Source organism: Musa acuminata, chromosome BXJ3-2 (genome assembly GCF_036884655.1).
Source record: "Musa acuminata AAA Group cultivar baxijiao chromosome BXJ3-2, Cavendish_Baxijiao_AAA, whole genome shotgun sequence".
Lineage (NCBI taxonomy): Eukaryota > Viridiplantae > Streptophyta > Magnoliopsida > Zingiberales > Musaceae > Musa > Musa acuminata.
The window spans coordinates 30,979,381-31,001,806 of record NC_088350.1 but is presented as its reverse complement, the minus strand read 5'-3'; the positions used below and the strand labels follow the sequence as shown (position 1 = coordinate 31,001,806).

General features: G+C 38.1%; 3 protein-coding genes and 2 non-coding genes across 8 annotated transcripts; 1 reads left to right on the top strand and 4 right to left on the bottom strand.

The window, feature by feature from the left end:
• Positions 1 to 1,707: 1,707 nt before the first annotated feature.
• LOC135631741 (actin-101) lies at positions 1,708 to 6,211 on the bottom strand. 2 transcript variants are annotated; one of them, XM_065139571.1, is made up of 5 exons: positions 6,087 to 6,211; positions 3,332 to 3,402; positions 2,859 to 3,252; positions 2,162 to 2,775; positions 1,708 to 2,078 (listed from the first exon to the last, which is right to left on the bottom strand). In XM_065139571.1, the coding sequence occupies exons 2-5, from the start codon at positions 3,389 to 3,391 to the stop codon at positions 2,013 to 2,015; spliced, it is 1,134 nt and encodes a 377-aa protein (XP_064995643.1). In that variant the 5' UTR covers positions 3,392 to 3,402; positions 6,087 to 6,211; the 3' UTR covers positions 1,708 to 2,012. The 2 variants fall into 2 exon arrangements, with proteins under 2 accessions (XP_064995643.1, XP_064995644.1); XM_065139572.1 differs by having other exon boundaries at positions 1,811 to 2,078; positions 2,157 to 2,775.
• Positions 6,212 to 7,263: 1,052 nt separating this feature from the next.
• Positions 7,264 to 7,418, bottom strand: LOC135632187 (U12 minor spliceosomal RNA). Its single transcript, XR_010494641.1, has one exon. It is a non-coding gene; the product is annotated as a U12 minor spliceosomal RNA (small nuclear RNA).
• A 120-nt stretch (positions 7,419 to 7,538) lies between these two features.
• On the top strand, positions 7,539 to 13,563 carry LOC103975403 (uncharacterized). The gene is made up of 5 exons (XM_065138838.1): positions 7,539 to 11,863; positions 11,942 to 12,240; positions 12,592 to 12,847; positions 12,916 to 13,021; positions 13,092 to 13,563. The coding sequence occupies exons 3-5, from the start codon at positions 12,812 to 12,814 to the stop codon at positions 13,238 to 13,240; spliced, it is 291 nt and encodes a 96-aa protein (XP_064994910.1). The 5' UTR covers positions 7,539 to 11,863; positions 11,942 to 12,240; positions 12,592 to 12,811; the 3' UTR covers positions 13,241 to 13,563.
• A 319-nt stretch (positions 13,564 to 13,882) lies between these two features.
• On the bottom strand, positions 13,883 to 14,001 carry LOC135632161 (U5 spliceosomal RNA). The gene has a single exon (XR_010494620.1). It is a non-coding gene; the product is annotated as a U5 spliceosomal RNA (small nuclear RNA).
• A 567-nt stretch (positions 14,002 to 14,568) lies between these two features.
• LOC103975404 (ruvB-like protein 1) lies at positions 14,569 to 21,869 on the bottom strand. Of its 3 annotated transcripts, XM_009390361.3 has the most exons (12): positions 21,660 to 21,864; positions 21,219 to 21,407; positions 20,668 to 20,799; positions 20,360 to 20,509; positions 19,782 to 19,937; positions 17,837 to 17,971; positions 17,624 to 17,689; positions 17,438 to 17,544; positions 16,371 to 16,470; positions 16,180 to 16,271; positions 15,142 to 15,211; positions 14,569 to 15,038 (listed from the first exon to the last, which is right to left on the bottom strand). In XM_009390361.3, the coding sequence occupies exons 1-12, from the start codon at positions 21,738 to 21,740 to the stop codon at positions 14,949 to 14,951; spliced, it is 1,368 nt and encodes a 455-aa protein (XP_009388636.2). In that variant the 5' UTR covers positions 21,741 to 21,864; the 3' UTR covers positions 14,569 to 14,948. The 3 variants fall into 3 exon arrangements, with proteins under 3 accessions (XP_009388636.2, XP_018676959.2, XP_018676962.2); XM_018821414.2 differs by lacking the exons at positions 14,569 to 15,038; positions 15,142 to 15,211 and adding an exon at positions 15,561 to 15,912 and having other exon boundaries at positions 21,587 to 21,721; XM_018821417.2 differs by lacking the exons at positions 14,569 to 15,038; positions 15,142 to 15,211 and adding an exon at positions 15,566 to 15,912 and having other exon boundaries at positions 21,660 to 21,869.
• Positions 21,870 to 22,426: the final 557 nt, after the last annotated feature.

Here is a 22,426-nt window from a genome sequence, read left to right as displayed (position 1 = left end):
TTTTTTAATTTAAAAATATTAATTCAGATTTTCATTGTCCTAACTTGGATGTTGATCCGAAGCCTATCTAGATTTTATTTCATGTTTATCTTAAGATGAAATGGTGTTGAACAATTATTTTTGAAGTTGAACCTTATAAGATTGTATTGGAGAGAATGAAATATAAAAATATTTAGATCTAACTATATTTGAGAGTCTTTTCTATAGTACAATCTAAGATTATTACATTGGAGTTCGAAAGAGTTCATGGATGATCCAATACAATGAATGTCATGTATCAAAGATATAGGGATTTATGTGGCAGGCAATCACCACAAACTCCCTTTCAACATCTACCATTCAAAGGATCACATGATCGCAAATTATTTTGACCCAAGTCCACCGAACAAACTTGATGCATTTCTATAGGCCCCAAAAGCTATGGGAGGTCCCTCGAAAGCTTCCAATTTTAATTTCTCTTTTTATCTCAACCATTCATAATTATAATTTGACATGTATTTTCCAATCAAAAAGCTGAGCGGTTGAGATTAAAACGGATGAAGTAATGTAGAAATTTGCAGCCTTCAAAATAAAGGATTTGTTCATTTAATATTTTAATAGTTTAAAATATACGCCTCGGTCTGGCGCTTATTATCCGAATACGTCAAACTCTTTTTATGTTTCACGCGTCAACATGATGGTGAAAAACGCAGGAGAGACGGGGAGACACTCCATCTATGCGAAGAAAATGATATGGGCAAACTATTCGGGCCTCCTTTGGCATCAGCAGCTTCTGACGTCGTCAACTTTTTCCTTTGAACTCGCATGCATGCATCTGTTGACGCCTGCTTATTTTATATATAGCATGACTTTCAATATGATTTTTTATTTGGATAAATAGAAAAATATAGAATACGTGAATTCTTTAAATAAAGAAAAACGGTTGTTTCGGATGGTTTTATAATATATATATATATATATATATATATATATATATATATATATATATATATATATATATATATATATACATATACATATATATATATTATTTTGCTTACCAGTGTAGAGAGATTTGTAGAATATCACGTGGACTTGTTCAGAGACTGATATTAGAAATAAAATGATTTAAACGTTATAATTCATCCAAGGCCAGGCAGGCATAGGAATGAAATGAGAATGGGGTTTAATTACAAGTGCTTAGTGAGCACATACACGCCACCCTGCTCTGGCTGAGAGAGCTAGCACACATTACAATCCATTATTTGCATTCATGAGAACTGGTATGTGTTGGGCTCGGAAACACTGGAATGGGATCTGATGGTTATAGTTCTGTCAGCAAGGCCAGAGTGAAACTTAGACCAAATAACTGAATCAAGATGGCCTGTTTACCAGGAGCTGCTACAATGAATAATAAACATGCCATGTCAAAGATTTATACAAATTAATTTGGACACAGTCCTGTGGAAATGTTAAAACCATCTTATCCACAAAACAGAAAGATTGTAAGCCATGCTGCGCAACTTCAACTAAAATCTTGATCACTACTGAAGGTTTTCAACATAACATAACAGCAAAGCGAATATTTAAAGCTGCTAAGGATTGCAAATACTGACACATGTAAAAAAAAAAAAACTTAAGCACCCTTTTCAAGGCGATAAACAAAACAAATAATGGCAGAAAAACCAAGAAACATCCTCGTACAAGAATTTAGCTACAAGGTGAACCTTAGGATAAGTCCCCAAACAAGGGCATAGAACACTTGAAAACTGCAACCGGATTACAACCTTACTAGATTCATATGGATACAAAGAAACAAACATTTGATACATACTGCTTCAACCACTGCAAATACAAACGCGGCCTCCCTGTTGAACCAACACCTGACAAGAGAGCTTTCTATCAGCCCAACTCAAGAGTACATAGGTGTCTCAAATCAGTTGTGACACTACTCAGCAAAATCATGATTTGAACCAAACCAAAGACCACAAGAACATGCGTGAAACACTCCCTCAAAGAAGCAGGTAACAAGCTTAGAAGCACTTCCGGTGGACAATTGCTGGACCAGATTCCTCGTACTCTCCCTTGGTAATCCACATCTGAAAAATTAAAACATGCAATGGTCAAATATTTAATACATATATAAATAAGATCCATCACATAAAGAAAAAATAAACTGGACCTGCTGGAAAGTACTGAGAGAGGCAAGGATGGAGCCTCCTATCCAGACACTGTATTTCCGCTCAGGTGGGGCAACCACCTTTATCTTCATGCTGCTTGGTGCAAGTGCTGTAATCTCCTTGCTCATACGATCTGCGATACCAGGGAACATCGTTGACCCACCACTAAGCACAATGTTGCCATACAGATCTTTCCTAATATCCACATCACACTTCATAATGGAGTTGTATGTCGTCTCATGAATTCCAGCAGCTTCCATGCCGATCAAGGATGGCTGGAAGAGGACCTCTGGGCACCTGAACCTTTCGGCCCCAATTGTGATGACCTGCCCATCAGGAAGTTCATAACTTTTCTCGACAGCTGAGCTAGTCTTGGCAGTCTCCAACTCCTGTTCGTAATCAAGAGCAACATAGGCAAGTTTCTCCTTGATGTCCCTTACAATTTCCCGTTCTGCAGTGGTGGTGAAAGAATAACCTCTCTCTGTAAGGATCTTCATCAGGCAATCAGTAAGATCACGACCAGCAAGATCCAAACGAAGAATGGCATGAGGTAAAGCATATCCTTCATAAATAGGGACAGTATGGCTCACACCATCACCAGAATCAAGCACGATACCTGCAAGTTTTTGTCACAGGCATCTTAGATGAAAAGATTAAAAACAAATAACAACATCAAGCTAGCAACGAGAATATACAAACCAGTTGTTCGGCCACTGGCATAGAGAGAAAGGACTGCCTGAATGGCAACATACATAGCTGGCACATTAAAAGTCTCAAACATAATCTGGGTCATCTTCTCTCTGTTTGCCTTTGGGTTGAGAGGGGCTTCAGTGAGTAGTATAGGGTGCTCCTCAGGAGCAACACGGAGTTCATTGTAGAACGTATGGTGCCAGATCTTTTCCATGTCATCCCAGTTGCTAACAATTCCATGCTCAATTGGATATTTCAAGGTGAGGATACCTCTCTTGGACTGTGCTTCGTCACCAACATAAGCATCTTTCTGGCCCATCCCAACCATAACACCTGTGTGGCGAGGTCGGCCTACAATACTGGGAAACACTGCCCTAGGTGCATCATCGCCAGCAAATCCAGCCTTTTTCACAAAACAAAAGCATGAATTTTTGTAGTCTATGAGGCAAACACAGATTCATATGCAACAGCTATAGACTGACCTTGACCATTCCGGTTCCATTGTCGCACACAAGAGGTTGAATATCCTCAGCATCGGCCATTTCTTATAATTCTGTGCAGACATATATGAAAAAAGATGCTTCTTAATTTGGAATATATGACTTTCCAGAGTTCAAATGTACTACTTTTCATAAAATATAACTTCAAACTAATACAATGTTTCTAGTCGTGCTCATCATATAAAACAAAATAACCACAAAGGAAAAATTATAAACAAGATATCTTATGAAATATAGCTGCTGAAGTTCATCCACAGTGTCTTATGTAATCACAAATCCTCAGCAACAGACATTTCCTACAAAACTACAGAAACATATACAACGAGGTTGCATTGTCACTAGGAATAGATGAATTCTTTTTGTGTTCTACCTATCCAAGTTCATCTGATGAACAAAGTTAGCATCTGTGGTATGTTCATCATATTAAAGAAATCAAATGAGATTATAAACACAATCTAATTAAAATAAGAGTAAGTGCATAAAAAGTACATTATCGGATAAGTCATGAGAGAGGTAGGATAAAAAGACTAAATAATAGTGAAAAGGGCAACACATGAAAAAACAACTAAAGGTCTTTTTAGGCATATATACCACCATGTATTCATGGAATTGCATATTTGCCCCTCTGAAATGTCCATTTCTATAGACACCCTAGTGAAATCAAAATTATGGGCATCGGTCATGCAATCACGGGACATTAATAAAGGTCAAACAAGCACCAAATAAACTTGGAATTATTCTGGACCCCAAGCAGCAGGGACATCCATGCCCAGCTTAATCCACCATGCTTCTTTGTTTATAAGCCTTTAAAACATCTTCAATACAAGCATGTAATACAAACTGCTCTTTTTTTTAATTCCTCATTTTATCACACTTGGCCCAGACCAGATGTGGGAAGAGATCCAGAGATGCTGGTACAAGCCCACAGCAATATGGAGAACGAAAACCGTGCCAAAAAATTCTAGCTAAATACATAAGATATCATGAAACAGGTCATCACCAGAAGATAGCATACTAATCATTTCCAAAGGCAATGTAACACATAGGGCATATAGATTAGACACTGCCACCAAATAGAATATTTGGCTAATCAAAATAGTAAGGACAACCACATGGTGAAACGAATGGAGAGAAGCAAAAAGAATATGGTGAAAAGTGAAGATGATAAAGGAGAAAAAGCAGAAATGAAGTGTCACAAATGAAAACATCATATTTGTTATCAAACTAAGACGTGACTGGGTTGAAAGCAGTGGAGTGGTAAACAGGGGTGATTGTTACATGAATGCTGAATGTTAGGGACAGATTGGCTGTATTTTCCTTTGTTATTTTCAAACTTTTTATGTAAACACCACCTAATATAATGTCCGTACTTTTTTTTATTGTTTGGGATTTAAAATTATGGGCAACAGAAACCTGAGTTTTGACATCTCCAATCAGGGTCTTTGAATGATATCTATAAAATATTTAAGATTTATATTAATCCTTTTAATCATATACATTCACTTATTAATTCCTAAAATCCAAAATATCCAAATTATTGTACAGATTAGTCCTTTGAGAGTTTGAGTTTAGTTAATGACAATAATGTGGATTATTCCAAGCGAATTCCCATCATGCTTAAAAACCTCTTTGAGACATTACCAGAGTTCTGTATTTCCAAGAGATTCAAACAGAAAAGAAAAAAGAAAAAGAATACCTGATTTCAGAACTAGATCATGTTTCTACCATCTCACATAATAATAGTCTAGTCACTGAAACAATATCTACAGCACCTACTAAAGAAACTACAAAATATTAACTCATTTTACATGTTCAAATGAGAAATAGAAGATACATCCAAATGAGAAATAGAAGATACAAAAATTTAAGTAGACAAAGAAACTTGATGTCTTTTCGAAAATGAAAACAAACACGAGAATTTTCTAGCCCCATCATTGGGCAAGAAAGCTGTCATTATAAGTGAGCATAACAGGTGGCAATAACTATCAAGCAACATCAAAATTGATTGTTGGTAACACAGGTTTAACAAATAACTTGTAACTCTATACTCGTACATAAATCAGGAGAAAGTCAAAATAAATGTCAATTACTTTGACAAGAGTGTCCACATGTAACAAAATTCCACTCTAGAAAAAATCAGTTCTCTGAAGGTGATGTCAGATGTGCCGGCTGCATACAAGTTCAGCTATTCTCAAGACAACCAACATAGTTCCATACATCCATAAAAGTTGAACTACGCAAGGTTAGATCGAACAAAATCAATAATAACACGACACTGGATGATGATTCAAGCAGTTAAAATCCTCGTGTAGGATAAGAAAAGTCATTCCAAGAAAAACCAAGGCATTCTTCACAGAACATAATTCACAGAATCTACAGATAGCTGACCACCGAAATGTACATATAGAGTGCCCTATTTGAAGATCGAATCAGCGCTTAGTTAAGAATATAGATCCGACGACCTAACTCATAATCGAGCAAAGAAAAAGATAACCAAATTCTTTTGATGGGCAAAACCTATCGGACCACTTTGGATTCACCGATCGGAACCGAAAAGCCAAGATCTGGAACGATCAAGCTGAGAAATGGCATTCAAACAGCACAGATCTCCAGATTCACTCAGATACCGAGAGTGTTATCGGATCTGAACAACGAAACTGTCAAACACCAAGATACACTAGAAAAACACAGAAACGAGCCGATCTACAACAAAACGACCTAAATATGGAGAGCAAACCTTGCCGAAGACGGCGATCGAAGCGAGATCTGATCCTTCGAGGAGATCGAGAGGAGGCTCTCGAGATCGAGAAGAGAGAGACACTCCTCGCCAGAACAAAGAAATGGCAGTGGAGTTGAGGTCGGTCGCGCACTTTATATGACGGAGTGAGCCGGGTGTGGGGTCCGGCCGATCCGGTTCCTCCCGGTTCAAAACTTCGGGCTAAGTCTTATCTGGACCAGTCAATTAAAGTCGAACTCCGGTTTAAAAAAATCAAGAAAATTAATAAAATAAAATAAAATGTTCAAATTAAGAGAATAATGAAATTACTTATTTCTCCGTTTTATTTCTTATTATTTAGATTCATATAGAAATTTTAATGGTTAACTTCGATAATTACTTCTATATTTTTATCTAATTACTTCTATACTGTACCAAATAATATCATATGTTAACGAATCAAGCACAAAAATAATTGCTGAAACCCTAAAAGATTTGTTATTTTACTTGCTATCCACAAACATAAAAAGATTGAAGACTTTGTTAATATGTGTATATTTGAATACTTTTTTTTTGTTTGACTGATACAGCCACTACATGAAAATATGACAAGAACAAATTTTATAAACATGTAATTGAATATTATTTGATTATTAGTAGAAGAACAAACGCCATTGATGAATATGGACTTCAACATGAAAACTTGCTTCCAACTTCTGCATGTTCAAGGCATGTGAGTGGAACCCATTTTCCAACTTTATTTATGTTAATTATGTAAAATAATGATTGCATTTGAATCATGAAGGGACAGGAGATTTTTCATAGTTTAAAATATTACATCTCAGAGATATAAATTTATTTATTTATTTTATGTTGCACCCACACAGCTCAGCAAGAAGTTCTGTGAATAATCCCCTTAATTATCACATAATATTCTCAAATTTATCGGATACGTATATATATTTCTTGATTATTTAATAATAGTAATCAACGATAATTCATGCTTGCATGCCAATAAATCTGGATAATCTTAATGAAGATTTATATGGAAGATGATGTAAATGATTTTCTAGGAATATAAACTGTTTCGAACTTATAATTTACCCAATGATTATTCATATCAATTTTTTCAATGTTTAAACTATAACATTAGAAATGATATATTAATAAGATTATGTAAGGGTATTGGTGGTGGGTTGGGAGGCCCGCACGAACGAGTTCTGCAAAGTAAGCAGCGTCAACGATCGGCCAGCCTTTCACCCCTCCATAAATTCGTGCGCATACAATTTGTAACAGCGCGGCGGGCAGCTCTCACCGCCCGCTTTGTTTTCCTTACTCATTAGTTTAAGGCAAATTGTTGCGGTTGACGTGCTTTCTATTATAAAGACGTGTTGCAGCGCCAAAGTTCTGTCTCTTGCGATGTGGGACTAAAAACCCATCTAGCTATGTGTCGACCTCGAAACCCTGGCTCAGGATCGGTTCCAAGCGAGGATGTGGTAGGGTTCTTCGACCAATGCGCTTCTCCATAGATCAGAGAAACTTCGTCTTTTCCTCAACTAGTCCAGGTTGAATGTTCTGTTATTTTGTTGATGTCTTTGTGAGTGATATCTAGATATTGATAACTATTTCATATATAATTTTAAAAGATTGCATATCCTTTTTCTTAAGATTTTCATTCTGTTTATTTAGATTTGTGAATTGGCGTAAATTGATATCTTTTTTTCCCATTAACCGTAAGCACTAACCTAACAAAATATGTTAATCTAACATAATAAAACAGGGGATCGAAGAGGTGTTAATGACCACCATGGTTAGATGATGCTGAGTGGAAGAGGCTAGTTCTTCTCAGTGGATGTGAAGGGTATCTTGAATTTAATCCCTAGCCTCTAGTAGAGTTCATAACGTTCCACTGAATGTTCTCTCTTGAACAATATGATGATTTTTGTTGCTTCATGAGTGGTCAGGATTGACCTCCTCTTTGGAGGAGGTCTGTGAGATGGTCGGTTAATTGAAATAGTGGGATCATCCTCTTCAGGCAAAAACGCAAGTAAGAATGTTAGTGGTTTTACCCCCACCTAAAATTTCTAGCATTCAGAATCAATCTGTAGGAAATTCTCCCTTGTATGATCTACCTATTACAGGTGAGTATTCTACTAATGGGGTCTCCAGTGTTCACTTTCTTGTTAAACTATTGGAATCTTCAATGCAGTCATAAGCTTTTTGTCATTTGATTCACCAATCATGCTATCCAGATTTGTTTTCACTCTGCATTGGGTGTTGCAGACATGCATTTGGGTGTTATTTTGATCTTGGATACTCCACAACTCTTTTTCCCTAAACTGTCACGGATATGGGTAATCTAAAGTATGAGGTATGACACTTTGGTTGGAGAGATCAAATCCTATACCTTCTTGTTTCTGCTTTAGATTTGATCTGTATTCTTTATATGAACATTGATTATCTATAGCAGTCATTCAAGTATGAATTATGTAAATGATAATCTGGGACATACTTGTATTGTGCAAATTTGAAATTTCATATCTTTTCATGGTTGATATTGATTGCTATTTTCCCATTGTAGGCTGAAGAAAGTAGGCTTAAGAAGACTATGAGCTACGTACTATGCCAGTAATTATTTGACATCTTTGAGTTGTTGGTTGTTCTGTGTCAAGCTGAATGCATACTGAAACATCAAGTTCTTTTACTGCACAATAATTACAAATGGAGTTTGGTAGCTGGTCTTCAAATGCATTGAACATTTTTAACAATGGTTCATCTAGAAAGTGGTGGCAGCAGGAGACACTTTCTAATCTTTGATTCATTATCATCACTAATAAAACTTGTCCTTGAAGACAAAATTCACACGGTATACACCTACTACCATGGTGACATTGCTTCCCAACTGAATCAGATCTATTTTCATGGAGCTGATTGGTATCGCCGTATGGAATTTCTCATATGCATTTAATGTCAACATATGATGGTCTTAACTAAAAACTTATGTGCTGCATCAACTGCAATCTAGTTAGTGTAGATGGTATTGTCATCTAATTGGGAGGCAACCTTAATTTGTGTTTTCTCACATGCCTTCTGATTAATTTGGCATAAGTTCTATTCTTATGAAACTAGTTATTAATCTGTGCTCAAGTACCTTTATATGATATCATATGTAGTGGTCAAGTCTACTGTTCTAGAATGTTAGATCTAAGATGCTATTCTTGCAAATCCCGAAGGTTATCAGTGCAAGAGAAAAGTATAAAATCATGTCATTGGTGTGTGCTGGTTCATATCAATTCCTCTCAGTTTGGTGGAAAGTGGAAAAATAAGTCGATACCTAAGTTGGCCTAAATTTTGCACATGGATCACATCCTGATTCTTCATCTAACAATATGTGTCAGCTGATATAGGACTCAGAAGAAAACCAACGTTTCTTTCTGTGGCGGATAACCCCAATAGGAATATTTGTTTAGGTCAAATAGTTATAAATTTGTATGCATGTAAATAATTCATTTTTCTGAACTAATTACATAAGTCATATTGCTGTGAGTTCTTCAAGCTTATTAGATTAAAACGCAGGATGGTTGTTGATGATTTCAACTGCAATTCGTTCAAAGAAAATAGCCAATGAACACAATCTATCAGTTCTTTAAGTAAATACAATAATGTCAGATGTTGCATATTGCTTAGCTATATAACTTTTTTCTCGACTTTTCTATAGTGAGATGCATGCTAAGCCGATTGCGGTATAGGTAGTGATTTCATTTCACCAGTTGACACCTTTATTTATGATTTTAAGGAAGATTGCTGAATTTTTAACTGTGAACTGTCTATGATGATTTTCCATTCTTGAGCATGACAAAGTTAATTTCGGCTGAAGCAAAATAAGTCAGCCAAGGGAAGCTGCTTCAAATGATTTCTGGTGACTAAACTGAACACATTAAGAAGGAATTTGGTTTTCTCCCTTTAGCTACTGAAAGTAGCCCCCTGATTGACATAGGAAAAAAAATGTTATTATTTACTGTTAGAATGTAAACGTCTCTTGCAGTTTGTACCTTTGGGACAGCCGTGCACTAGCAAGAATGATCACAACTATTTGCTAATTGACGTCAATCATATGATCCAGGGGAAGGAAGTCTGAAGCCAGCTATGGGTAAGAATTGGAAGAGTATTTCACGTGTGACTCTTGCTTTCTCCTGATTATGGGAGAGCCATTTTAATGTTTCTACACTAAATCACACCATCATAGTAAATATCTCTTTTCTATTTGCCTTTCAGTAATGACACCTGAAACATGTCTCTCTGCACACTATTTTCTCCATATTTGATGGTTCACAAAATTCTTTCATAATGGACTATAGAGGCATATCAGCAGACATATTTTCTTGATTATTCTACTACTACTGTCAAAATACTATGATAATTTTATTGTGATTATGTTGCATTTCCTTGTAGAACATAAGAAAAATATTCATTTTGGTGACCTACACATGACCATTTTAAATTTACTCTCTGTTGTGAAACTACTTAGTTACTTGATCGAGTCATTTATACTTTGTAATTTTGATTAAAGCACTAGAGTTACAGGCGCCTATCTTTTGTCTATTGACTTGATTTCAGCTAGTATTGAACATAAATCAGGCAGATGTAAAAATTCATGTATTCGCTACTTCTATAAGCATTCTGCTTTAGATGTATCCAATCCCTAAATCGTATGAATTCCATTCCACCATTCTTATTCAATTTACAGGTTAGTTAGCTTCAGTGTTCCTCACTCTGATACATTAGGAGAACTAATGAAGCCTGATGGGTAGGTCTTACAGAATATCTGATCTTTGTTCCACCACTGATTATATCAATGATGGACATGGGAGCAGCAATATTTGCTACTCCACATATCATCTCTCTCCGTGCACCTGATATTTTTCTTTCAGCTGTTGGATTAATCATTAGTCTAATGGTACGCAAGCCCATACGTAATCGAACCATAAAAATTGGCACTTTAGGCTTATCTAAAATTCAAGACCTTTGGTAAGTTGTACTTATCTGTCTTCCTCAATCTTTTTGAAATCCATCTTCCTTGGTAGTACAGCAAAATTTGTGATCCACAATTGAAGGTGGCCAGGAGCAACTTCTTGTTTGAAATCCATCTTCCTTGGTAGTACAGCAAAATTTGTGATCCACAATTGAAGGTGGCCAGGATCAACTTCTTGTTTGAAATCCATCTTCCTTGGTAGTACAGCAAAATTTGTGATCCACAATTGAAGGTGGCCAGGAGCAACTTCTTGTTTGAAATCCATCTTCCTTGGTAGTACAGCAAAATTTGTGATCCACAATTGAGGGTGGCCAGGAGCAACTTTGGATATGATGAGAGGACGAGAAGAGATGAAGAGAAGGGATTGGAAGCTCAAGCAGGGCTTCTTCCAACTCCAGAATGATAATGGGAATATCTCAATGAATGGGTATGAGCTGATTCCTCTCCTTTCGTTAGCAAGCGCAGTCCTTTTGCTTTTTTTTTTTTTGTCCTTTTGTACAGGTGAAGGGCCCCCCGAATGAGTAGTCGTTGTGATGTAGATGGAAGAAGATGTCAGTACCGAGAAAAGATTCGATTTTTACCTGAAGTCCGGATAAAGTGGAATCTTATGCTATGTTCTTCCGTAACCCATAATTGAACCGAGTCCTGCACGCATACCACAACAAACAGGTGGAGAGCAAGAGATCCGTAAGAGTGGCAGAAATTTTGAAGGAGAAGGAAGATTTGAAGCCATGTAATCGTGTCTGATGCTCCTTCTCTTCATCAGGTATCTTACTTGTCAGTCTATCCACTGTTACAATCGTATGACAGTAATGACATCTGCATGTTTGATCATGCAATGCAGGATGGCTACGAGCTATTGCAGCAAGTGTGATACATTTCAGAGCGTCAGATGTGTGTGCGTGACAATTCTACTCAGTGGCCGGTAGGTGCCATGGGGCCCATGCCATGTGGCTGCTCTTGGACCTTGCCCATTGTCTCAACCTTGGAGCCGAGGGCATCAACAGCAACCTTACTGCAACGAAACAGGAAGCCACAGTGATGGGGACGCGGAGAAGAAGACGAGCCTGGCAACGAATTGGCTCGTCTGACGCGGATGCATCGCTTCATAAGGAACCGCACCTATATGCAGCTACGTCACAGGTACCCTTCCTCAAGTATAAAACCGTCTACGTTACAGAACGCCACCATTCTATACTCTATGTTGAAGGAGAAAACTTTATTGGATATTAAGCATTTATTGTGCTTTTTTATCTTTGTTTAAATGCTTTGTTCCAAGTTTGTGAGTGTCCTTATTTGTCTAATCTTATTGTTCCGCTGTCTTTCTGTTGCTTGTTCGATTTGCGTTTGAATGTTTATATAGCGATCGCGCACGTTTGCTCGTCCACTCTCTTTTTTGGCTAGATATACTGAATCTTCGCCAGCTTGTTTCCGGTTCCCGAGTCCACGAAGATTCTGATGTGCCGTGCTCTTATTGGCTTGTTCCTGAGACAGAGCGAATCTAACACAGTTACTCCGTCGCCGCTGTCGAGAAGGCTACGTGGTTCGTGAGATCTCCCTCATCTCCTCTCCGCCAATGGCCTCTCGTCTCCCACGTGATCCCTGGCCCACGTCCTCGAATGCCCTCCTGCCCGCACTCTACTTATCGGCTTCCTCTTAGTTCTTCATACTATGCAACGCTGAAGCTTGCAGTGATCGTGATAGCAAGTGAGTCATGGGCGAATCATCATCAGCCTCCTACATCCGCATGGTACGTCGAGCGACGAAGCATGTCGGACTTTGATTTGCACTGCAGTCGTTTGATGGTGTGGTTTGCAGGTGCAACATCTGATCGAGCAATGCCTCGTCTTCCACATGAGCAAGGACGAGTGCATGGAGGCGCTCGCCAAGCACGCCGACATAAAGCCCGTCATCACTTCCACCGGTATCCCATCATCCATCATCTTTCGTTTCATGGAGCATGAGATTATATGGTGTCGTGTCATGTGTCGCAGTCTGGAAGGAGTTAGAGAAGGAGAACAAGGAGTTCTTCGAGGCGTACATGAAAGATCAAGCGGAGAAGGCCATGGAGATGGAGGCCGCGCAGAGGATACAGAAGATGCTCGCCGAGTCGGCCGCCAAAGATTCGGAAAAGGAAGACTAAGATCAGAACCCTCCAATGCCGTCGCCATCAGTTACCTCCATGAATTCTTAGTATCACGTCTGTCGCGATCGCGGCAAGAAGATCGAGTCTAATGTATGGGCCGTGGAATGGTGAGGAAGAAGTCTGTGGTGGTGTGCATGGAATCTGGGGTGTCGAGTGGTACGTACATGTGTAAGCATGGGGATGGCTGATCCCTCTAGATGTATAGGATTCGCTAAACCTAATTCGTACGCCGGTAAGCCATCGTCATCAGACCTGTCACGCTTTTCTGGGGGCAGCTTTCAGATGAATAAGACGTCAACGGTGGCTCTTCTCTTCTTTTCTTTCTTGCGTTCTTCATGTGGTGGTGTGCATGGAATCTGGGGTGTCGAGTGGTACGTACATGTGTAAGCATGGGGATGGCTGATCCCTCTAGATGTATAGGATTCGCTAAACCTAATTCGTACGCCGGTAAGCCATCGTCATCAGACCTGTCACGCTTTTCTGGGGGCAGCTTTCAGATGAATAAGACGTCAACGGTGGCTCTTCTTTTCTTTCTTGCGTTCTTCAAAGGTTGGTGATAAGCAGGTAAACAAGAGGGGCACCCCCAGGTTGGTGGTGATTCGCCCGTTAAACTACAACTTAGATTGATTTGAAAGGGCCACTTCCTATAAAGGAGGAAGCCCTACAAAAATTGGAGTATGCTGCTTTGAGGTGACGGGCACACGGTATTCTTTAGTAAAAGGCGAAAGAATAGTTCGCTTTGCGCCCACCACGCAGCTGCTTGGGAATTAACTGCTACCTCAACCGTGTTAAAAGCACGCGCGATGGGGGGGTAGGAACGCCGCTTCCGCGATGTGGGACTAAAACCAAACGTGTTTTATTTGCTACTGGGGGCATCTCGTTACAGACTTGAGTTGATTCAATGTGTTAGGGGCGTGTGGAGGCTCCGTCCAAATTGGAGGTCAACTTCACGCCCGCAGCAGTCTTATTAGGAATTAGAACTTGTGGTTATCTATAATTATGGGCAGATATTTTAGATTGGGGTCAGACTCGGGTTGAGTTGCGGTCAAATCTCAGATGCAAAACTGCAACCATGACATCAATTGCTAGATGTTACTTACGTACTTCCTTCTACCTCCGGTACACTGAGATCTAACGTGTATCATCTCATCCACTTAACATTGTAGCACTCATATTGGTTCTCAAGGGTTTCACGTCAAAGTCAGACTCATTAATGCAACGATTGCCACTGAGTTGTGCAGATAATTCGAATCAATCATTTAGGGCTAACATTGCTATAATTCTCAGCATCATTCTATCATAAATTCAATTGATCGCACATCGAGTGTCCACTATAACCTCATAAATATGATAATAATAGAAGATGAAGAACACACCGGAGATGTTATTTCTCAGTGTAATAATACAACGTAGATAAAGTAACACAAAATCTATTTCTGTTCTTACACCTCCCTAATTACCATCCTTGCAAAAATTGCTGCTGCCTATACCATCACCCTACATCTGGATGCTGATCAGCTAAAAGCAGTTTCTGTCAATCTCACTCTGCATCCCCAATCAAACGTTGAATGGCTGCTGCTGCTATCTCTTCCTATCTGGAAGGGATAATGATCAAGGAAGATGATATCTGCATTCCCAATCAGATGTTGAATGGCTGCTGCTATCCTTTCTGGTAGGGATAGTGTTCAGGGGAGATAACATCTGATCAGGTTATGTATCTTTCTTGCTGCTCCTGAAGAAGCCTTGCAGAAGACTTAGCATCTAAATACAGAGAAGTTACTTCATCAAGATCAGCCTGCGAAAGTCACACGTGAATCAGTGATATTTGATTTCTCCAAACAGATGTCACATAAGAGATACCGATACAGTGTTTAAAGAGAGAGAGAAAGTAAACATGCCTTGCAAATCTTATCTCTTCCATTTGTTTTTGCCACAATACTAGCAGGTGATAGCAGCTGAATTGCATGCCTGGAGGAGCATATATAATTTCTGTAAGCTCAGTTTCATAAACTATGATATGAAAAGAAAAAAAAAGGAGGGGGGGGGGGGGGATAAGGCGAACCAACTTAATAAAGCAGGGTTAGGTAAACAAGGTCACAGACTCACAAGTGACTTTCAATGGGCAAAAAACAAGTGACAAGGGTTTACAAATGAAGAGATCAAACCCATAAACCGAACCAAAAAATAAATTTAATGAGAATTTAAATATTAATTTTCAGTAACATATACATATTTTCAAAGTATATTACAATTAATGTGGAATTTAATATTTTAGCAGGACAAATATGTGAAAAAAGCTTATCTTCAAAAAACATAGTATAATTACCAAAATAACCTTAATTAAGTTTGCTCCTATAATCAGTCTAGTTCCACTATAAATACTGAAAAAAATGGAATAAGTTTGGTTCAAATACCATGTTCTCTCCATTTAAAAATGAGCCAACTACTCTGCACCAAGATACATTTCATGCCAAAGGCTACAGATACAACAAATCCGATGAATGCCCATTTGATCACAACTATTAACAGATAACAACAGTACATTGAGCATGTGTCTGAAAACATCCATGACTTCTGTTTTACAACAACATACGTTTACGGGTACAAGCACATTCGAGGATAACCATGCATATGATAGTCCAAGAGCTGTTTGCTGCCTGATGTTTAACCTTAGAAAAAATGAGCCATATATAAGATTTATAACCAAGAAGTTAAAGGGCAAAAAAAAATTTCAGCATGCTCCCCAAAGTTAATGTTTATGGAAAAAATATAAGGCAGAGATCCATGGCTCATTAGCATGTCAAACATTGCAGTTTTTAAGTCTTAAAGAAATCTATCATAATTTATGGCAGAAAATAAATGTGAATGCTGTCTGGTATTCCAATAAGCAGAATAGTACAATATACAAAATAAAAAAGGAAATAGCAATTATAAACCTTAAAGATGCTTGTTGTCCAATCTCCCCTAAGTAAGCTAAACTGTCTTCATCGATATCAATCTCTTCAACTTGAGCTCGAATAGCCAGTATCTGGTTCAAAACACGAGATATAGAAATATAAAAGAAGAATATAAATCTGACAGTGTGGCCATTGAGGACTTCAAATTATGGAGGGCCAATAATAAGAACCTGAATCATTTCTGTGGGACCATATGTTTCTGTCCTGATGATAACAAGACGATCAAGCAGATCTACTGGTATCCCATGCGGACTATTCATATCAGTTCCCCTGAGTATAAACATCGAAGTGATGCCATAAAAAAATAGAATAGAGCATTAAAGTGATGTAATGGCATTCTGGTAGCATGTTTGGATTGGTAGATAAATTTCTAGCAAACAAGTGACAGAGTGTCCATTTTAAGAACAATGATAGAAATCCACAAAATTCAGAAAATCAGTCTGCAAAGTTGGAACAAAATTTCACTTTATCAGATCCCACCATCAAATTAGCTGGTTGTCATGTAGTTATTTCGTTTTACCAGAATAGTCAGAAAAAAGTACATTATTGTTTAACTTTATTTTTAGTATACTGTTCTTAATCCCAAGGATTTTAATTGAGAATGATACTGCCCGGTATGTCATGTAGTTATTTCGTTTTACCGGAATAGTCAGAAAAAAGTATGTTATTCTTTAACTTTATTTTTAATATACTGTTCTTAATCTCAAGAATTTTAATTTCGAATGATACCACCCATACCGGGCGGTACTATCGATTGGGGCTGTTTTCGTCTTGTTATCACCCAAAATCGGTCAGTAACGATCGATTTTGACCGTTGCCGCCGGCTACTGGGCGGTATTAGCCAAGGGAGAAGGAAGAAGAGGGAAAAGAAAAGGGAGAATCTGGAGATCAAACGTCGCTCTCCCTCGACGATCCCGATCCGTTGCCGCCCTCCCTCGCCGGACGCCGCAGATGAGATGTCTTCTCCTCCTTGTCTGAGGCGACAAGGCCTCGGTGTCGACAGCAACTTCTCCTCATCCGCGTGGAGAGAAGAAACGAGGCGACGTCGCCTTTTTTTATTATTTTTTATTTTTTTTTATTATATATATATATATACACACACACACCGAGCGATACGCCTGAGCATACTGCTCGATATACTTGTATCGTACCGTACTACGCTAAGCTCAATACTCCGGTATGGTACGAAATTACGAACCTTGCTTAATCCCATACTTTGCAGTCTTTATTCTCATACCTGACAGTACATATTCCTCTATTGGTAGCGAAAATCACAATTGGTGATAATGAACTCTCCAATGTGCGATTTAAGTAAGAAAAGCATTCAATGTCTAGCATGTGAACCTGCACAATATTTACAATATTTTAAAAAATAAGCCCAAGTATTCAGATACCAAATGTTTGAAATTAGAGGAAAAGCTACCTCGTCAATGAAAAGGACACCAGGTACAAGCTCCGCAACGCCTTCATCTATATACCTATTAACAACCTGTAACACATGCAAAGTTTAGTCAATATTAAGCATGTCCTGTTAATTTAAGTATACAACCGTATCAAGGGACAACACTTATGTGCAGGACAATTGTACAAGTGTCCAAGAATGAAAAGTGAGAGGCACAACTATCAACAACTGAACCTTATTAATTTCCTGTCGCAGTTTGTCAGTGATTTCAGTTTTCCGAGGTTTCATCATCTGGCCCATAAGAGATAATATATCCTGTCCTCCTTGTGGACGAGCATTTGCAGCATCAAGATCATGCAGTGTAACATCCTAGCATTCAATTAGAAAGAGTTATTTCTTGTGGATCATCATGCTTACCAATCCCTCTCCAAAATTAAAAAACATGCAGTGACATAAAGCAGTTGTTCATTGTGAATAACTTTGTCATTAACCTCAGAGTAAAGGAGAAAACTATGAGATACATTTAACTCCAACAAAAAGATGCAACCTGAAGAAAGCAAATGAAAGAGTTGGACATCATACTTTCCAAGACCTTCCAAACATGACTAAAATATATCATCCAAGCAAATGTATATGGTTTGGTAAAAGTAAATCAAATTTCTAGTCAGCTTCTTTTACACAGTGTACTATTTGGTTTAAGTGTGTATGAAAACATGTCCAGAGTCTCAAAACATGCCACACACTGAAAAATATAATTAATTCTTTTTTGGTACCAAGTGGTTCACTAGAGTCTTTCGACCCAATTCACCACCACAGTGTACATGAGTACATGTATTTACATATTCATTCCATCAGAATTCCTCTTAACACAAATGTTTGGTGAAACAATACAACACAGAGAGAAAGTATCTAAGTGAATATAGGAGAAAACTATTTAAATAAACCATGAAATATTGCTCTAGTAGATAATGGTTTCTTCTCAGACAAGACTGAAACTCAAATCAACATAAAGAAAACAGACTGCCTATAACTCCACATGCTGACCATAGGGCAGTATATATTTGTCATATATGCCAACTAAAGATACACTGGCTCAAGAACAAGAAAACTAAAAAACATGCCCATTCTAACTTCTAACAGGATCAAAAAGCACTGCTTAATTACTGTAACATGATGTTTGGTATCACACAACCAGTCTTCCTTATTGGTTGTATCTTACACGACGATGTGAATTTTCTCTTAACATAGTTGTGGACGTGAAGAATAGGAAGTTTTAAATAATAGTTCTATTAATGTATTATCCTTCTAAATTTTCTGAACTCAAACAACGATGTAACTAATGACAAGAAAACCATCTACAGAAGTGCTGTCCTATTATCAATTGTAGACCTCCAAGGCTTTTATTTCCTTTTAATTCTTTTCCCCTTGAAATCATGTTTCTCTGAGTACTTTGTAACAGTATGTTTTTTCTACACATGGACAATCAAGCTGGTGGCAAACATGCTATAACCAACATAAAGATAGAAAAAACTGTACACAGAATCATAACTGAAAGGGATATTTAACTGATTGAAGTAACAACCTACTCTTACATGTTAGGTTAACTCTTGTACAAATACAAATCACACACACAGAACGAAGTTAACATCAAACAACAATAGGCTGCAATGGAGTTAGAAATTTTAATGTTTTCCATTTTGAACCACATTGCCACTGCTATTTACTATCATTATGTAAATTTACCTTTATTATCTTCTGAACAACATTTCAATTGTTTGGATGTCTGGACTAGTATTCTAGAAGAAAGGTCTGCTGTCAGATCATGATCGTCTTATCCATGTGATTGGCATTGCAATTCAAGTAAAAAGAGAATAGTACCAGACGATAAAGTGTTGCTTGCTAATAATTCGACAGAGATTTATAGAAATCACTAGCATGCCAAGGTACAAAGGTAAACAGCAAGGTTAGGGACATGAAATGTGCATATGTTCATGCTCTCAAGAAACCTCTTGGATCGTTAGTGTATGTACATGTTTGCCACAAAAAAGACATTTATTTTCCTGGGGCAAGACTAAGAAAAGAGAGTGAGAAGAAACATGTGATGATTTATATGCCTCAAGATGCATTAGTTAGAACAATCTGATGTCCAATAAAGGAAGAGTAAAAAGTAATAAAGTACCTGCACTATCTCTTTTTTCTTATGAACTTCCCCTTTGGGAATTGGAACATACTCTTCTGCTTCAAGATCAAATTCTGTAGCAAAAGCATCACACCGACCTACTCTTTTCACTGCACCACTATTTGCTTCAATGTAAATAACATCACCTACAGCAATCTGCAGAGAGAAACAAACAAACAAATGACAAGGGAGTAGCAGACATCAGTTCTGGATATTATTAATCTGTATGATGACCAAGCCAACATCATAAGAGATCTGACATAATGGCACCTCCTACTCATCAATTAGCTTAAGATACCCACAGGGCTAGAAGTTTACTAAGATTCTCAACAAAAAAATGAAGACATATCCCTCATAAGAAGGAAGTTAACAACAGCTATTTCTTTGTGGAGCACTAGCCCTTGCTCAACAAGGGAAGTTAATTCTAAAGTAGCTTGCCTTTTTGAGGAAAGGTAAAATACTTGTATGCATAAACAATGCCATGAGACAAGAAGTATGTAGAGACAAGAGTTTTTCCCTTTTAATAAAGGTTCCCCAAAAGAAGACACCAATTTATATCATAACAAAGCCAATACTACCTTTTCTTTGATCAAAGCATCATAAATAGTTGGATCCAACTTCAACTGCTTAGTCCCCTTGACAGTCTTTAACCCAATAATTACATGACTTATGCTTTTCCCATATCCACCAGATGTATTCTCGCTCTCTTCTGGAGAAAGCTCAGTCACCTGAAATAGAGATCAAGCTCATCGTTGTGCAATTAACAAGAAAAAAAAGGACAAAAGAGCAATCACAATGCAAGAGAATAAAAATAAATAGAATAGGGGATACTATAACAAAATGAACCACATAACAAGATTAAATTTCATAATTCAGTAACCAACACCTCTCCTTCGTAGACTTCCTTGGTTTCCTTAATACGCAGACCAATGGCCCTTCGAAAATTTTCCATAAGAACCTCAGTTTTCTTGACTTCCGATGAGTACACTTCTGATCCAACCATCGGACAGAAAGGAACCTAAACATCATTTTGAAATCAGTATCTTTACAATAGTAAAAAATGAACTAAAAAATTTCAAGTATATCCGATATGAATGTTCCTTCGATGCAAAATAAGAGAATTCATGCTGCACTTCCAATACCATTCACTGACATTAATGCACTGGAACTCTGTCTAATTGCATTCAATAAGGGCATGAAAATAGAGTAGCAGCCAAAGGTTTTAAAGTGTGAAATAAACATTTAAAAATTTGACTCTATGGATGTATGCAAATCATAACAATCAAAACACAATACAATGGGCAAGTACCATATTCTGAGCCTTCAAGTAGTAATTGTGCTGCAACCTTCAAGTAGTAATTGTGCCACACAATACTCCCATGATGTTTGAAGAGAAGAAGAGAAACAAAAAAAAAAAAGATCAGCGGAGAGATATACCTTGCTCCCAAGCTCCTGAGAAATACCGAGAGCCAGAGCAGTCTTGCCAGTGCTGGGAGGCCCAGCAAGTAGAAGTGCCCGTCCGGCCATCTTCTTCTGCCGTATCATATCCACCACAATGCCCGCTGCCTCTCTTGCAGCCATCTGCCCGACGAACCCCGCAGACAGAGAAATCGCATTCCCATTAACCTAACAAGCAATACAGACATCAAAAAGCCATCCCAAGTTTCGACTTTTCCATTGAAGTCACAATCTTTATTCAAGAAAGAGAAAAAAAGAAACAAAAACCGCCAACCAAGATTGTTCTTTCCGCAAAATTTCATCAGCGAAAGAATGATATGATGGAGTTCGCATAAAACAAATAGAACCTTAAACCGTAGAAACCGGACACGAAGAGCCTAGAGCGAGAGCTCGAAGGAATTCAGAGAGACAGAGGAATACGTCGAGGCCGAGGCCTTTGATGTGTGTATGGGTGGCGATGCGCTGCTTCTTGGAGGCGGATTGAACCTCCTCGATCCTCATCTCTTCTCGCGTCCACCTTTCTGCACGTACTCGCTCGCTCTTTCTGCTTTGGGCTGGTGGGTGTGTCAACGGCGGATCGAGGCCTGTGACGGCGCGGTCTGGTCACTGCCTTACGATGGCCCACCCTCCGACGCCTCGGTGAACATCCCTACTTCACGGAAAGATCGTCAGCGAGCCGTCAAAATCCAGCTGGACGGCTCAAGATGAGGATTCTTTGCGTACAAAAGCAACAGTGCCTCGCACCGACACCATATACCTGATATACTATTTTGTACCAACAATGGGACCCAGGACGGGTCCAAGTTTCCTGCAGCTTGCCCTAAGCTCGTCAAGCAAAATAATACTGCAGAAGTGAATTAAAAATAATAATAATATTATTATTATTATTAATTCACTCGGATAAAACAAGATATCGCATGATTTATTAGGATCTTTGATGATGTATGATTGTTTATTCGATGCACCTTCTTATAAAAAAGATCGACAATAGATCAAAGGATCACCTTAAGTAAACATTGCTTCTCAACCCAAATTCATGATGCTATTCAGGGAGGCATATGTTTATTGGATGCACCTTCTTGTAAAAAAGATCGACAATAGATCAAAGGATCACCTTAAGTAAACATATGTTACAGTGGATATGATACGACTGATCATATATAATTAATGTGTCACCATTTTGATCA

Coding starts and splice junctions, on each gene's coding strand:
- LOC135631741 (XM_065139572.1), bottom strand. CDS start 3,391: ATGGCCGATGCTGAGGATATTCAACCTCTTGTGTGCGACAATGGAACC. Junction 2,776..2,858: donor TGCCAGTGGCCGAACAACTG/GTTTGTATATTC, acceptor AAAAACTTGCAG/GTATCGTGCTTGATTCTGGT. Junction 2,079..2,156: donor AGTACTTTCCAGCAGGTCCA/GTTTATTTTTTC, acceptor TTAATTTTTCAG/ATGTGGATTACCAAGGGAGA.
- LOC103975403 (XM_065138838.1), top strand. CDS start 12,812: ATGGGCGAATCATCATCAGCCTCCTACATCCGCATG. Junction 12,848..12,915: donor CAGCCTCCTACATCCGCATG/GTACGTCGAGCG, acceptor TGTGGTTTGCAG/GTGCAACATCTGATCGAGCA. Junction 13,022..13,091: donor GCCCGTCATCACTTCCACCG/GTATCCCATCAT, acceptor CATGTGTCGCAG/TCTGGAAGGAGTTAGAGAAG.
- LOC103975404 (XM_018821417.2), bottom strand. CDS start 21,740: ATGAGGATCGAGGAGGTTCAATCCGCCTCCAAGAAGCAGCGCATCGCC. Junction 20,510..20,667: donor AGGAAGTCTACGAAGGAGAG/GTGTTGGTTACT, acceptor TCTCTATTTCAG/GTGACTGAGCTTTCTCCAGA. Junction 16,471..17,437: donor AGAGGAATATGTACTGTCAG/GTATGAGAATAA, acceptor GTTTATACTCAG/GGGAACTGATATGAATAGTC.